This window comes from Myxocyprinus asiaticus, chromosome 6 (assembly GCF_019703515.2).
Source record: "Myxocyprinus asiaticus isolate MX2 ecotype Aquarium Trade chromosome 6, UBuf_Myxa_2, whole genome shotgun sequence".
Lineage (NCBI taxonomy): Eukaryota > Metazoa > Chordata > Actinopteri > Cypriniformes > Catostomidae > Myxocyprinus > Myxocyprinus asiaticus.
The window spans coordinates 26521890-26538037 of record NC_059349.1 but is presented as its reverse complement, the minus strand read 5'-3'; the positions used below and the strand labels follow the sequence as shown (position 1 = coordinate 26538037).

The 16148-nt window shown below is 37.5% G+C and overlaps 1 protein-coding gene across 2 annotated transcripts in view; it reads right to left on the bottom strand.

Annotated features, from left to right (window-relative positions):
* LOC127442581 (microtubule-associated serine/threonine-protein kinase 3-like) overlaps positions 1 to 10861 on the bottom strand; it is a 37507-nt gene extending 26646 nt beyond the window's left edge. For both annotated transcript variants that reach the window (XM_051700720.1, XM_051700721.1), the window contains exons 1-6: positions 10377 to 10861; positions 8832 to 8908; positions 8494 to 8563; positions 7500 to 7575; positions 3704 to 3858; positions 67 to 142 (exon numbers count right to left, since the gene is read on the bottom strand). In XM_051700720.1, the coding sequence (XP_051556680.1) occupies positions 67 to 142; positions 3704 to 3858; positions 7500 to 7575; positions 8494 to 8563; positions 8832 to 8908; positions 10377 to 10459 (537 nt within the window). In that variant the 5' untranslated portion in view covers positions 10460 to 10861. The remainder of the gene's footprint in view (positions 1 to 66; positions 143 to 3703; positions 3859 to 7499; positions 7576 to 8493; positions 8564 to 8831; positions 8909 to 10376) is intronic.
* Positions 10862 to 16148: the final 5287 nt, after the last annotated feature.

Here is a 16148-nt window from a genome sequence, read left to right as displayed (position 1 = left end):
ATTATGACATTATACCCAGTGGTGTTTATGTCCATGATGAAAACAAAATTTAAATGTCTCAATTACCTTCGGAAACCGTTCTTTGTAGACATGATTCATCATCACAATCTCATTATCGAAGGACCCACATGTCCTGCCAGGGCTACAAAACAAGGAAGTACTTCAATCAAATTGAATTGGTTCTCATGCAAATTTACTGTTCATAATTTTTATTATTTTTTTTTTTAAATCTTGACGTCCATTGCACATTCATAAGTGCATGAAATTAGTTCATTCACAGTGGCACAATTGTTCACTAAACAACACAAGTTCTTGTGTGAACACTGAAGCCACTGTGAACACGCAAAAGATGTCATGATTTTAAATGAATAAAATTACTAACATTTCACGTTGTGTCTTACCAAAACCTATCGTTAGACTTGGAATATGCAAGAGTTGCATGGACTAAGTGAATCACTATTGACTGTAATTGTACTGACTAGAAGGACCGGGATACTCATTAACCCTCCTAATACTTTCAAAAAAGGCTCAGTATTACCAGAAAGATAAAAAGATGTTTTTTGGATGATAAAAATTATACATTTATTTCTTCCCCAGAGTAATACTGGGTATTTTATGCTATTTGGATCTTATTTACATGTAAATTTCTCAGTTTGAAAAGATGGAACAATGAGGCCCTGCACCTAAACTTCCCCACAGTGGAAAATGTAATTTTCTCAGAATTTTTTCTGTGTGTGTGTATACGTGTGCATGTGTAAGTACATGAGCGTGTGTTCTGCATTCTCCTTTCTGGCTGTGTCAGTCTCACCTATTTATGTGTGTTCGCGTGTGTGACTGTGTATGTGTTGGGTTGTGTGTTCTGCCTTCTGCTAGTTTTAGTCATACCCATTTATTTCCGTGTTTGTGTGTGTGTGTGTGTATGTGTGTTGTGCATTGTGGGTCTCAACCCCTTCATTTCTGTGTGTGTATGTTCTGCATTGTGGCTAATTTATACATTTATTTGACAAATTTCAGAAAAATGCTCTGTGTTATCCAGTTGAAGTCATAAGTTTACATATACTTAGGTTGAAGTCATTAAAACAAATTTTTTATTAGCAAACTATAGTTTTGGCAAGTCATTTAGGACATCTACTTTGTGCACGACATGAGTAATTTTTCCAACAATTGTTTACAGACAGATTGTTTCACTTTTAATTGACTATCACAATTCCAGTGGGTCAGAAGTTTACATACGCTAACTTAACTGTTCCTTTAAGCAGCTTGGAAAATTCCAGAAAATTGTGTCAAGCCTTTAAGCAATTAGCCAATTAGCTTCTGATAGACTAATTGGAGTCAATTGGAGGTGTACCTGTAGATGTATTTTAAGGCCTACCTTCAAATTCAGTGCCTCTTTGCTTGACATCACAGGAAAATCAAAAGAAATCGGCCAAGACCTCAGAAAAAAAATTGTGGACCTCCACAAGTCTGGTTCATTTCCAAATGCCTGAAGGTACCACGTTCGTCTGTACGAACAACAGTACAGAAGTATAAACACTATGGAACCATGCAGCCATCATACCGCTCAGGAAGGAGACACATCCTGTCTCCTAGAGATGAACGTAGTTTGGTGTGAAAAGTGCAAATCAATCCCAGAACAGCAAAAGACCTTGTGAAGATACTGGAGGAAACAGGCAGACAGGTATCTATATCCACAGTAAAACAAGTCCTAACCTGAAAGGCTGCTCAGCAAGGAAGAATCCACTGCTCCAAAACTGCCATAAAAAAGCCAGACTTCAGTTTGCAAGTGCTCATGGGGACAAAGATCTTACTTTTGGAGAAATGTCCTCAGGTTTGATGAAACAAATTTAACTGTTTGGCCATAATGACCATCGTTATGTTTGAAGGAAAAAGGGTGAGGGTTGCAAGCAGAAGATCACCATCCCAAACATGAAGCATGGGGGTGGCAGCATCATGTTGTGGGGGTGCTTTGCTGCAGGAGGGACTGGTGCACTTCACAAAATAGATGGTATCCTGAGGAAGGAAAATTATGTGGATATATTGAAGCAATATCTCAAGACATCAGACAGGAAGTTAAAGCTCGGTCGCAAATGGGTCTTCCAAATGGACAATGACCCCAAGCATACCTCCAAATTTGTGGCAAAATGGCTTAAGGATAACAAAGTCAAGCTATTGGAGTGGCCATCACAAAGGCCTGACCTCAATCCGATAGAAAATTTGTGGGCAGAACTGAAAAGCATGTGCGAGCAAGGAGGCCTACAAACCTGACTCAGTTACACCAGTTCTGTCAGGAGGAATGGGCCAAAATTCCAGCAACTTATTGCGAGAAGCTTGTGGAAGGCTACCCAAAACCTTTGACTGAAGTTAAACAATTTAATGGCAATGCCACCAAATACTAACAAAGTGTATGTAAACTTCTGACCCACTGGGAATGTGATCAAAGAAATAAAAGCTGAAATAAATAATTCTCTCTACCATTATTCTGACATTTCACATTCTTAAAATAAAGTAGTGATCCTAAATGACCTAAGACAGGGAATGTTTTCTACAATTAAATGTCAGGAATTGTGAAAAACTGAGTTTAAATGTATTTGGCTAAGGTGTATGTAAACTTCTGACTTCAACTGCAGTCTCACCACTTCATTTTTGTGTGCATGTAATTGTGTGTGTGTGTGTGTGTGTGTGTGTATGAGAGAGAGAGAGTGAGTGAGTGTGTATGTTTTGCACTCTGGATGTTTTATAGAGTCACCCCTTCATTTCTTTGTGTGTTTTTTCTACATTGTGGCTGATTTATAGATTGTATTTCACAACACCCACCAAAAATGGCTCTGCATTATGGCCTTTTCCATTCATTTCCTATGGCCAGTCAATTTTGACCGCAAAGGTAAAAGGTGTCGCTTTTTTTTATGACCAATTAGACTTGTAGTTCTTTTTTTGTGTGTGTACATATAGCAAGTAGGAGCAAAGTCACCAAGTCTTGTACCTATCAGATAAAGGAAGCCATTTTTATTAAATCAGAAAAATCGATTCCGGTAAAAAAATGACAAAGTAATAGGAGGGTTAAAACACAAACTTCTTTTGTTTTCCGCATTAGAAATAAAGTCACATGGGTTTGGAAAGTCATAGGGGTGTGTGAATTATGGGAGAATTTTCATTTTGATTATGACACAAGAGTTGCATGGACTTGTAATACTTTTGGATGAGTCACTATCAACCACCATTGTATCGAAAAGACGGACTGGGATATTCATTATTACATCTCTTTTTGTGTTCCGCATAAGAAAGTCATAAGCATTTGGAATGACATGACGCAAGCAGAATTTTAATTTTTGAGTGAACTATAACTATAATGAGTGCATGCATATTGTGTATCTTGGGTTAAGGCAAATTTTCCAGAGTAATTAATCATTGTTGAAAACTTAACATAATACATCCAGATGAGTCATGCCAAATGTGTCAAGTATAGCAGATTGTTAAGCATTAGGTAATATGGTATTTGCCAACATTTGCCCATGACTGTGTGTGAGTAATGCCCTGGCCCTTTTGTGTAAATACATACAGTAAGCCAAACTAATCCTTCATCCCCCTTATTAATTTTGTATCATGAAACTTAGGACATTGCTACAAATGGGATTTCCCAATTTCTATGCCAGCAAGCTTGATTTCACCAAATAATTTAACTACATTCTCTGCAACAAAAAGAGACCTAAGACTCCGTGAGCGAGGCCGGAAATGAGGGGGATGTCCATCCTCATCTGCCACACTCTCGGAGCTCCTGAAATGCTTGAAGAGGCGATGGAGGTCATCTGGGGTGGGCTGGGAGGGGAGCTGGTGTAGGAGCTCCTGTGAGGAGGAAGACGACTAATGCAAGAGAGAGAGAAAAAAAATTTGCATAGCAAGATTTAGACAACAAAATCACATTAAAGTGTGGCAATTGTGAAGAACTAAAAAACTGCCTCCCTAACATGGTTTCAAAATGGAATACATTATTTGGTTAACCATCAGTATCCTTTTTTCCCTGACCTGTGCACAGGAAAAAAAAATAAATCAGCACAGAAAGGCAGGGCACATGAGATTGTACAGAGATGTTCAGCCGTGATGTCAATTTGTAGACAAATCCGGAAGTCTAATTCGCTACAAGTTTTTATAATGGGGTTTTTCAATTTATGTGTAAAATCAGGTCTGTGGTAAACATTACTTGACAATACGTGGACGCTTTGTATAAAAACCCACAGGAAAATCCAGAGGGAACCCATGGCGAATTAGACTTCCGGGTTTTGGAATAAAACATGAACAGCTCTACTGCATGTAACTCAAGTAGTAAGCAGTGAGTGGTGAGTTTGATAATCTAAATTGCATAATCAGCATTTATGGCAAACAATTTCAGGAAAGTACACCTTCCATTCAAGAGCTTGTAATTTAAGACTAAGCCTAAACTATAATTTATTTTTAAAAAGAATGAGCAGAAGAGCACATGACAGGATCACTGCTTGGAGGAGGAAACCAGAGAAGCTTCACATTTTCCCTCTGAATAAAGTGTTCACTGACACTAGCTCAATAGGACATTGTTAAACAAGGCTGACCTCATCGCAATGAGCCATTCATGGCCGTAAAAAAATTCAAAACAGAGGAAGGGTCTACTTTTCTAATGAATTCCCTCAAAATGAAAAACAAACTTTAAGGAATATTCCAGGTTCAGTACAAGTTAATCTCAATCAATAGCATGTGTGTCATAATGTTAATTACCACAACAACAAAAAAATTATATTGACTCATCCCTCCTTTGCTTTAAAAAAAAATATTTGAGGATACAGTGAGGCACTTACAATGGAAGTGAATCAGTCCAATTTTCTGAGGGTTTAAAGTTGGGCTGAACGATTTGAACAAAAAATCTAATTGTGATTATTTTGAAAAATATTGCAATTGCGATTTGAACTGTTATATGATTATAAACATTTTAAAAAATTAATAAAAAAATAAAAAATAAAAGTATTTCCTTTTGACCAAAATTAAGTCATGGGCAAACATTCTCTACTGCCAATAGAAATACTGTTCAATTAAGGGTGTTCCCTCTTTAATCCACTTAAACAGATCCAGACTAAATAAATAAATAAAAAATACAGAAAAACATACAGTAGAGGGGGAAAAAAACAGATTTACATCAAATTACATTGTATATGTTCACTGTGTACCTGTTTTTGTCCACTTTGTGATAGGGTCTCAGCCCACTTTTCACAATTATTTTCTGGAAGCCAATAATGAGTTCTTATGAAGAAATTTTATGGAAATATTCTTATTATACCATAAAACAACAGTATATTTATGTACTAATTTCATGTGCTAATTTACACTTGCCTGCAGCATAGCTATGCGGTCTGGATAGACCCATAAGCCTTTATTTTGATGGAACGCTGATGGAAGACTTTTATTTGTAGTCGACAATGACAATGACATTTTACTACAGAAAAATGCAGCAAAGCATATCTGGAACTATGAAAATTTACAATTAGTGAATCTAGAGCGCTGTAAATATAATGTGCTCAGCTCATTAGCCTCATGTGTACTTTGAGTATGTGTAATACACCCAGGGTTGGGAGGGTTACTTTTGAAATGTATTCCACTACAGATTACAGAATACATGCTGTAAAATGTAATTTGTAATGTATTCCATTAGATTACTCAAGGTCAGTAACGTATTATAAATACTTTGGATTACTTCATCAGCACTGGTAGATTTTTTTCACTTGTTTTGACTATAAAAACTCTGCCAGTACAGCAAGACAAAATACACATTAAAAATACATTCTCTGAAAAACCTAAATATGCAGTGTTGTTTCTAAAACAAGATGAATCAAATTGATCTTGTTTTAAGGATTTTTAGATATTTTTACAGGAAAACAATATAAAAATTATTATAAAGAATAAGATTTTTGCCACAATATCAAAGGTCTTACTAGAAAACAAGAAATTATGATGCAATGTGAATTTTCTTGATAAAAAATATGATTGTGCCTGGTAACGTGCATGAAAAATGGCTAGAAATAGCATTTTAGCTTAGCGTAAAGCTGACAATTTAAAAGCTGGGGGACCCGGGTAGCTCAGCGAGTATTGACGCTGACTACCACCCCTGGAGTCGCGAGTTCGATTCCAGGGCGTGCTGAGTGAATCCAGCCAGGTCTCCTAAGCAACCAAATTGGCCCAGTTACTAAGGGAGGGTAGAGTCACATGGGTAACCTCCTCGTGGTCACTATAATGTGTGTTTCTCGCTCTCGGTGGGGCACGTGGCGAGTTGTGCATGGATGCCACGGAGAATAGCTACGTCTCAGCGGTAACAAGCCACGTGATAAGATGCGCAGACAGTCTCAGATGCGGAGGCAACTGAGATTCGTCCTCCGCTACCCGTATTGAGGCACTTGAGTCACTACGCCACCACAAGGATTTACAGCGCATTGGGAATTAGGCATTCCAAATTGGAGAGAAAAAAGGGCTGAAAAAATAAAAAAATAAAAAATGGAAAGCTTATTAATTTTATAAAAGCACTTAGATTAGATAGTTTATTATTTGATGTAAAATTGTTTAAATCGTAATTTTTATGGTTGTGTTAAGGTTTACGGCATAATGGAATTTTTTTGTCAAGATTATACCACAAATGCTGTCAAGTAAGATGAACTTGTATTGAATCTAGAATATTCCTTTGAAAATCCCAATATATTAACTGCTGTGAGTAACCCAGGATTACCCAACATTACCAAACCTGTAGTTATAGCTGAACTGTGCAACTGTTTTGGTTTAAACATGTTCTCCTACCTCATCTTAATATGCATAGACAGCTTTTGGGAGGTTGATTTCCCAGAAAAGTGAAAACACTTTGAAATCACTGTATAATGGCACTATCAATACATTGCTTTGCCTGTTTGAGTACCCCGTCAACCAATGGCATGGTTTTGGGGTGGAACTATCTGTTTGTCTGGCCACTGAGAAATGGGGGGAGTGTTTGGGAATTAGTGAGACTGTATTTACAATTTTCGAGGAAATTGACCTACTAAATGCTTACTTATAGTTCTCTCTGCATATTAAGCTGAAATAGGAGAAAGCATTTTAACATCGAAAAATGTACACACTTTAACTTAAAATAAATAGAAGCTATTAGTGGAACACTGTAAAGTGTATTAATATTGTAACAGACCACTCTCATTCATAAAGCTCAGGTGTGCTGCACCACATGAGGAAATCTAGCATGCTGTGTACTTTTCCCTCTCTCTTCCAAATGGCTCCCCTATGATTAGTTAGCACTGTTGTTAAAGTTCATTGCAAGAGCGAAAATAATTTACAGATAACACATTTAATATAGGCCGAGTTAAAACAGATTATGCTCTATGCATGGTTTGTATTTATAATTAGCCTTCTTTGGTGGAAAAACACCACAGAAAAAAGGGATTAATGGCCTACGAAATGGAAAACAAAGAGGGTCTTTACAGAATAAATGAGAGCGTCACACTCACTGAAACGGCAGAGCTGGGTGGATTGGTTCCATATCCAGAGGAGACAGATGCCACAGACCATCTTCGAGTATCTGCTCTAAAATAGGTCAGAAATACAGTAATACACTATCATTCACCGGTAGGAGTCTACATTCAGATCCTCTGGAAAAAAGCATAGGTTATTCCATGGTGGGAATTCCAAACCTTATTTTCAGTCAGTGACAAATGATAAAATATTGACTTAACAAATTTACATGAAGTGCTTGAAATATTTAACATATAGGAGTGGGAATCAGCAGGAACCTGATGACTGTTTATTTTTAGTGTATAGTTATTTAAAACTGTCATATACAGTATTACGATGTTTTAATCATTTGTTTCTCCTACATCTGCACTGGACTTCTATGTTGTGCAATTACACTTTCTCAGCTTATTCTGAGTTTGGATTTTGGTTTGAACAGAAATAATCAGTCTTACCTTCTCATTGGCTTTTCATACCTGACCTCTCAAAATTAACTCAAAATATAGATTCTTGCAGTGAGAATAAGGTAAAATAGTATAATACTTTGAAATATTCAAACCACCTACCAATCATTTAATTAATCTACAAATGAATGCATATTTCTGAGCCATAATAAAGAAACAATCAAAAACACATTCAATCTTCATCGAGCCATACAAAGAGGCTAGTGTGGTCCCATCAGTTCAAGCAGTATAAGCAAGCATAAATAAAAGCGAATGAAGCCTCAGTGCATAATCATGGTAGTGTAAAGTAATGAGGCTACATACTGACTTCACTATAATTGCAATGACATATGCCAAGCTTCCATTTACCAGCAAAAGCCTTGAGGGCAGCTGCAGCTAACAGACAATCTTATTGGCCATCTAGAAACCCTACCAGCAGATCATTCTCATTCTTTGCTTCTATACTGATGTTATGAAAGGGCAGGTTAGATGTGTATGTATAAATCTGGACACATCTGTAGTGTGGTGCCTTATTCTGCTTAACTCTTACCTCCGTATGAATGGGAAGTTGACAGAAGGACTGCTGGAGACATTTCTAGGACTGTCCAGTGAACTGCTGCCTGCAGAAAACACAGTTTCCATGGTCAACATGTACATTATGGCTGTTTTGCAGTGTTATTAGATGCCAACGTGATTCTGTGTTGACTTGTGCTTCTTTTAACAGGCTTTGTTTACACAGTGAAGTTGATGGCATTGGCATATTCAAACAGTGGGTAAGGCTGTGCAAGCACGTTGTGCTTCTCTGTGTTTATCATCAACCACAGTGTAAATCCAACATCTATCATTATCTTAATTAAGAGAGGAGCAAAAAGGCATAATTATAGCTACCAGTTGGGAAAGGAAGGGGTGAGAGCGGTCTTGATAGTGTAGGTGAAGGAGCCAGACTCTTCCTTTTGTTCCGGTTACTGTGGAAAGAAAAGTTTTATTCTTGTTATTGGCAAAAATACTCTGCTTTTCCAAGCCCCCATCATTAAAGGGAGAGTTCACCCAAAATTAAAATTCTCTCATCATTTACTCACCCTCATGCCATCCCTAATGTTTATGACTTTTTTCTGCAGAACATAAATTAAGATTTTTAGAAGAATATTGCAGCTCTGTAGTTTCATACAATGCAAGTGAATGGTGATCAGACCTCTCAAGCTCCAAAAATCATATAAAGGGCAAGGCAGCATACAAGTAATCCATACAACTGCAGTGGTTAAATCCATGTCTTAAGAAGCGATATAATAGGTGTGGTTGAGAAACAGATCAATATTTAAATCCTTTTTTTTTTACCACTTTCATTCAATTATTTCACATTCTGAAAGTGAAAGTGGATATTTATAGTAAAAAGGATTAAAAATGTATTTGTTTCTCACCCAAAGTGATTGTATCGCTTCAGAAGACTATATTAAACCACTGGAATACTTTTATACTGCCTTTATGTGATTTTTGGTGCTTCAAATTTATGGCCTACAGAGCTGAAATATCCTTCTAAAAATCTTCATCTGTATTCAGCAGAAGAAAGAAAGTCATACACATCTGGGACTGCATGAGGGTGAATAAATGATGAGAGAATTTTAATTTTCGGATGAACTATTCCTTCAGTAGAGCCATCTATAGGGATGCACTGTTAATGGCCTTATTACTAGAACACAACATAACATTTTGGGGTTTACAACCACACTTCCAAAAGTTGATGTGTTTCCTCCAAGACAAAATTCTATGGTTTAATTCAATCAACCCTGCACCCTTTAGATCATGTGAACATGTCTGTGGAAATAATCAATGAGATTACAATAACACCTGTTGACTCTTGACTTTAACTTTAAGATGTTGCAAACTAGTATATACAAATATATTAACTTTTTTATTAAAGTTTAATATAATGCGTATAACTTGGAAAAACAGCCCCAGGCCATATAACGTTTGACTACTACTTTTTAGAGAATAAAGACTTCTAACCGAAATGCAACCATGAACCAGTCATCACACATCCGATATAGCAATATGACGACGGGTAAATTGTATATAAACTGTAAAAACTAAACAAGAGAATAGCCTTCAACCGCCAACGCAGGACAATGAGCAGCAGACGCTCAAGCGCCTACATGGGCCACGTTTACTATCGGAAACAAAAATGGGCTGGGTGGGAAAACAGTATACTCTGTCGACAACGGGCTAGGGAATGTTATAAAGCAGTTTTTGAGAACAGTACAGTAGTTTCTTAGGGATTCTAAAGCCCGTTTTACTTTATCAAGTAAACTAGCGCATTTCTCTCTCTCAGTTGTGGCTTTCCCACCCAAGCTGGACCGAGTTTGGAAATCACGGAACAACCTCGACGGCGAATACATAAAAACAAACATTCATAAATGTAATTCAACTTCTCGTTACCTTTTGGATCGTTTGACTAAGCCTCCTGAAACGAACTGACTTTTGTAACTCGGGCACACAGTCCAGTAATTCCGCTCTGACATGGTGTCGGTGTGTTCGTCTTCTTTACGCCCAAAGTTAAAAAATCTTCATAGCTGATACACAACATTGTGACGAGAAAAAGAAGTGAAGTCTAATGAATTTCCCAAACAATCTCCAAATCGTCCCAGACTCCATTGCGGGGGAGTAGACAGAAAGCGCCTTAAGTAAAACAATGCGGATGCCATCATCGCATTAAGTGACACATTGCCACATTGGTTTGAAAATGCCAGCGTCTGTTTACACTCAAGCGCTGTCGCAGCGCCAGAGATTGTCCATCGAAGAGGAGTGTCTCGTGGGATTAAATATACACCAATGCAACTGTAACGATTACAAGTTTAGGACAACAATAAAAGAAAAGCGAGTGTGAGGAGTGGAGGAAGTTGTCATAGAGTCCGACTGAAAGAAGGGTCATAGTGGGGTTTGAAACGTCACAGTCCAGGGCCACTGAACCCGCCTCCTTTAGTGTCCCATCCTGGTTAAGTACTTTTCATATGTCAGTAATATTCCTAGGTTTATAATGATAGTGTCAAAAGTCCCAAACGTTTAGACCTTTCTTTTGCATGGCTTCAAGGCAACTTCTGTAATGAGCACTGATATGGTAAATTCAGACATTAAAGGAATAGTTCAACCAAAAATGAAAATTATCTCATCATTTACTCACCCTCATGCCATCCCAGATATGTATTACCTTTCATCTTCTGCTGAAGGCAAACAAAGATTTTTAGAAGAATTTTTCAGCTCTGTAGGTCCATACAATGCAAGTGAATGGTGACCAGAACTTTCAAGCTCCAAAATTCACATAAATGCCACATAAAAGTAATCCATATGACTCCAGTGGTTAAATCCATGTCGTCAGAAGCAATATAATAGGTGTGGGTGAGAAACAGATCAATATTTAAAGGTGCTGTAAGCGATTTTAGCCATTCTACTTCCATGAGACTGAGCCATTGAATTAGCCACACCCCTCTTTCCTAAACCCTGTACTCCAAAGATGCCAAATGAGCTTTGAGACCAACATCGGTTGTTAAAAACAACCGCAGCAAAATAATCGCCCTCAACATGGGCAACGTGGCTTAAAAATGGCCATAAGCTTCAATAATTAGTTGCAACTACAATAATATGAGAACACGAAAAATGATTGAAGCGTCATTGTCTGCAGTCCACAGACACATTTTTATTTGCCGTTTACAGAGTCTAGAGCGGTCACAGAGACTAGGTTAGATATCTTACGACACTTATTTCATTAATATCCTTCAGAGAGTAGGAACAATTCTGCATAACTTTCCATGAAGAAAAAATAAATAAATTGCTTACAGCAACTTTAAGTCCTTTTTTTACTATAAATCTTCACTTTCAAATTCTTTCACATTCTGAAAGTGAAAATAAAAAAAGTGGAGATTTATAGTAAAAAAGGATTGAAATATTGATCTGTTTCTCACCCAAAGTGATTGCAGCACGTCAGAAGACATATGTTAAACCACTGGAGTCGTATTGTTTGCTTTTATGCTGCCTTTATATGATTTTTGAAGCTTGAAAGGTCTGGTCACCATTCACTTGCATTGAAGGGACCTAAAGAGCTGAAATATTCTTCTAAAAATCTTTGTTTGTGTTCAGCAGAAGAAAGTCATACAAATCTGTGATGGCATGAGGGTAAGTAAATAATGAGAGAATTTTCATTTTTCGGTGAACTATTCCTTTAAATGGTGCTTGTTTAACAAAACCAGACTAGATTATTTTCGCGGTTGTTATTACGTCACATATTTAGGTCACGGGTCAATACCCACATCCCTGGATGAAGCATATCCAGAATGTATTCCTACTCGCATGCATACCTAAAGAACATATTTTGGCTTCTTTTGGAACTATTTTTGCTGGCACAGAAGAAATGCACAAACAAACTGCACAATTGTTGTCTGAAATGTAAGTTTTTTTTTAATATTATTTAATTGTTTGTTGTACTGTTGTATAAAAGAAATATCACTTAAATATAAATAATTGATATTAATAGTGTTGATATTACCTGCTTTTATAAACTATGTTATTAAATACAGTAAATTATGCAAATTGTTCACAACTGAATTTCAATTAAATTACGTGCGGCTGGAGTACATGAATTTAAGGTGCCTAGGAAACTTAAAATGGGTAGGGAAAAAAAAAAAACATTTTCAATGCAAGAAGTGAGAGAGTAAGAAGCCTTTGTTGTACTTACATATTTCCTCTCCGTGGAAGACTCAGCTCCTTCTGGAAAGTAATAAAGATTGAGTTGATTTATATAACAAATGAAGTCATGTGTAAAAGATACTATACACCTGTTGTCTCAAGTGTATAGTAAGTGAGCTATTTTATTCTATTTTAGTGCCCCCAAATGTGCTTCAATGGAACATCCACTATTATTGCAATTAAAGGATAAGCAAGGGAAGCCTTGGATCTCATGAGATTCAGCAAGCTAAATCACACTCTCTCAACAACAGTCATACTTTGAATGTTAATGGCGTCACTGCTGATCTTTGTGACTTTGCGTTTAAATTCACTTTCATCTACAAGACATTTTTAATATGGAAGTTTGAAAACAAAAACAAACCTTAAGAACCACTTAGAAGCTCAATACCAAGGTTTATGAATGCTTCACATTCAAACATTATTAGCGTTTTCCAATTTAATGAACTCATGAACTCTAACAGAAATGTTACACAGCTAGTGAGAATGGAGCAAGTATGTTTTTGTATGAATGTCACTGTTTCCAGTATTGTTATTGACTTTTCATTTAATGTTGTTGAAGCTCTTAATTATAGAGTAATTATTAAATTAAGCTAAAGCCTCACACAATTCTTCAGCAGTTACCATGTTCCTCTTCATTTTATTCAAATTTTGCTTTTCAACCCATTGTCCCTCTTTGGCTGTGTCACTGGGTTGACCCACTGGGTATAGTGTATTGTATAATCCTAATTATAGAAGAATGCAAAAGTTTCTTTTGAATAGCTTAGCTTATTTGGAAACAAAATAGGCTAATAGGGGCATCCCAAATCGCACATTTCTGCACTATTCTATGCCATTTTGTAGAGTAAGTAGTGCAAGTAGTATGTTTACACTGAAAATGCTCCAAAAAGAAGTGTACTATGAATACACGGATGTACTAGTTCAACCAAAAAAAGGGAGTGTGGCTTGTTGGATACTTCGTGCATTTAACAGTCGTGGCTTGCTTTACGTAGCTGAAGGGATGGAGTTACCTGGCTGCGATACTGACCTTACGAAACAATTGTAATAAATGGTGAATGTGGCAACAACCAAAACTTCTGTGAAGACTTCACCTTGCAAATGTGAGTTTAATGCTTTACCATCCCTAACGTTGTGTGAATATGTACATTACGTGAGATATAAGTGTTAGCTAGCGGCAAAACATCTTGTGCGTTTGAAACGTCACTTCTGTCAGCTGAAAAACAGCGACTGCTTCTTTGTAGTAAAAAAAAAAAAACAACATTCCATTTGGGACAGTACTACACTTTAAAAAATTCACACACTATATGGCTGAGTGCACAATGTATAGTCAGGGGTGCCACGAACAGTTCTAAGGGGGGTATGCAAGGTTCGATTATGGGTCCTCCCCCTGGCCACCCCTGTCGGATAATTGTTTTTTCTTTTGACTGTGGTATTTTTATAAGCAAATAAAATCAATTCTATTTGTGACAAAATTACATTCATTAAATATACAACAATATACAATAATTGTGCATTGTTAACCATTTTCAGATTTGTTTCACTGTTAACTATCTTCTAGCATTCTTGTTGCATGCGTGTAAACAGCAAAAACACTTATAAGATCAGATTTTTTCGCATCCGATCTGAGTCACTTCCAAATGTGGTTTTAAATCAGATACATATCCGATGTATGGGCATCTGACCTGCGTCTAAATGCACAAATCTTGTCATATTTCTGACATAAAAATATGCTGAAACAGAATTTTCGTTTAAACCCATGCATGTACAGTATAACAACGTTATTCTGGAGATACGAGATGTCAAGAAATTGTGAAATGTCAAGCGCACATTTTCACTGAGGACACAATTCATATCAGAAAGTTTTACAATACGCTCATTTCGGCTGATTGTGTGCATATATATTTTTCCTTAATGAGGAGGACATCAATGATAATTATTCTATTAAAATTACATGTGCAGAATTAGCAAAATGCAGTGGAATAAATGGCAAGAGCAAATCTCTGGTATTTCCAGAAGAGAGTAGCTAAAAGAACAAGCCTTTTTTAGTTGATCCATGACCACATGTACAGGAATATACTAAATGGATGTACATTCTATTCCAAAAAGAAGTTTACATGCTCTGTAAAGTCTTTTTTTTCCCTCCCCTTTTCTCCCCAATTTGGAATACCCAATTCCCAATGCATTCTAGGTCCTCGTGGTGGCGTAGTGACACGACTCAATCCGGGTGGCGGAGGACAAATCTCAGCTGCCTCCGCGTCTGAGACCGTCTTATCAAATGGCTTGGTGAGCACGCTACCACGGAGACATAGTGCGCGTGGAGGCTTCACGCTATTCCCCGCGGCATCCATGCACAATTCACCACACGCCCCACCGAGAGCGAGAACCACATTACAGCGACCTCGAGGAGGTTACCCTATGTGACTCTATCCTCCCTAGCAACCGGCCCAATTTGGCTGCTTAAGAGACCTGGCTGGAGTCACTCAGCACGCCCTGGATTCAAACTCGTGACTCCAGGGGTGGTAGTCAGGGTCTTTACTCGCTGAGCTACCCAGGCCCTGCTCTGTAAAGTCTTAACCAGTTTAATTAATTACCTTTATCAGAGGGGGTCACGTGACACCACGCGAGGATCAGATGTGTGAACGGCAAGCTCTGCGCACTTTCCTGGTTTTAACACTTTTAATGATATAAACCAATGTTGGAATGTGGTCTTTATAATCTTGTTCTTGACACACGATCTATTTTTTCTTATGTGTCAAAATGTCAAAAGTTAATATGAGTGGATTGTCTCTCTCCACGTGAAATGTGAATGGGTTGGGGCATCCCATAAAAAGAAGGAAGGTTATTTCTCTTCTTAAGAGTATAGTTTATAACGTAAGTGATACAGTGTTTCTTCAAGAAACGCACCTTTCTCCGCAGGAAGAAACGAGGGTGCCCCAGCCATCTTTCACCCCTAAGAATAATTTGCCTGCCAACCATAACTCCGGCTAGGACCCAACCTTTTAAGTTGCTATCCCCAAAATTAATGACTGCCACATCACCTAAGATGCAGAGTCTGGGGCAAAATGAAAATTGTGTGTCCAATACATCACACATACATCTCTGAACTCTCAACCAAAATTCTTAACACATCCCCAAAAAACATGGGTTGTGTCCCCGTATTCTGAATTGCACCGCCAGCAGGCGGGTGCGTCTTTAAAGACCAAGTCTATACAATCTAGAGGGTGTCCAATATAATTGATGCAAAATCTTAAATTGCATAAGACGCACCCTTGAATCTCTAGATGTAGACTTTTGTTTTTAGAATCCTAGCCCGCACTCCCTCCTCCAATACCAAGTTTAAATCTCTCTCACATAATCTCTTGGAAGAAGTTGAAGCTCCATCCCCCAGACTCTGAATTAACAGGGAATAATAAACTGATGCCTCATGACCTTTTCCAAAAGCAATAATCACCACTTCTAGAGGATCTGCCCCTT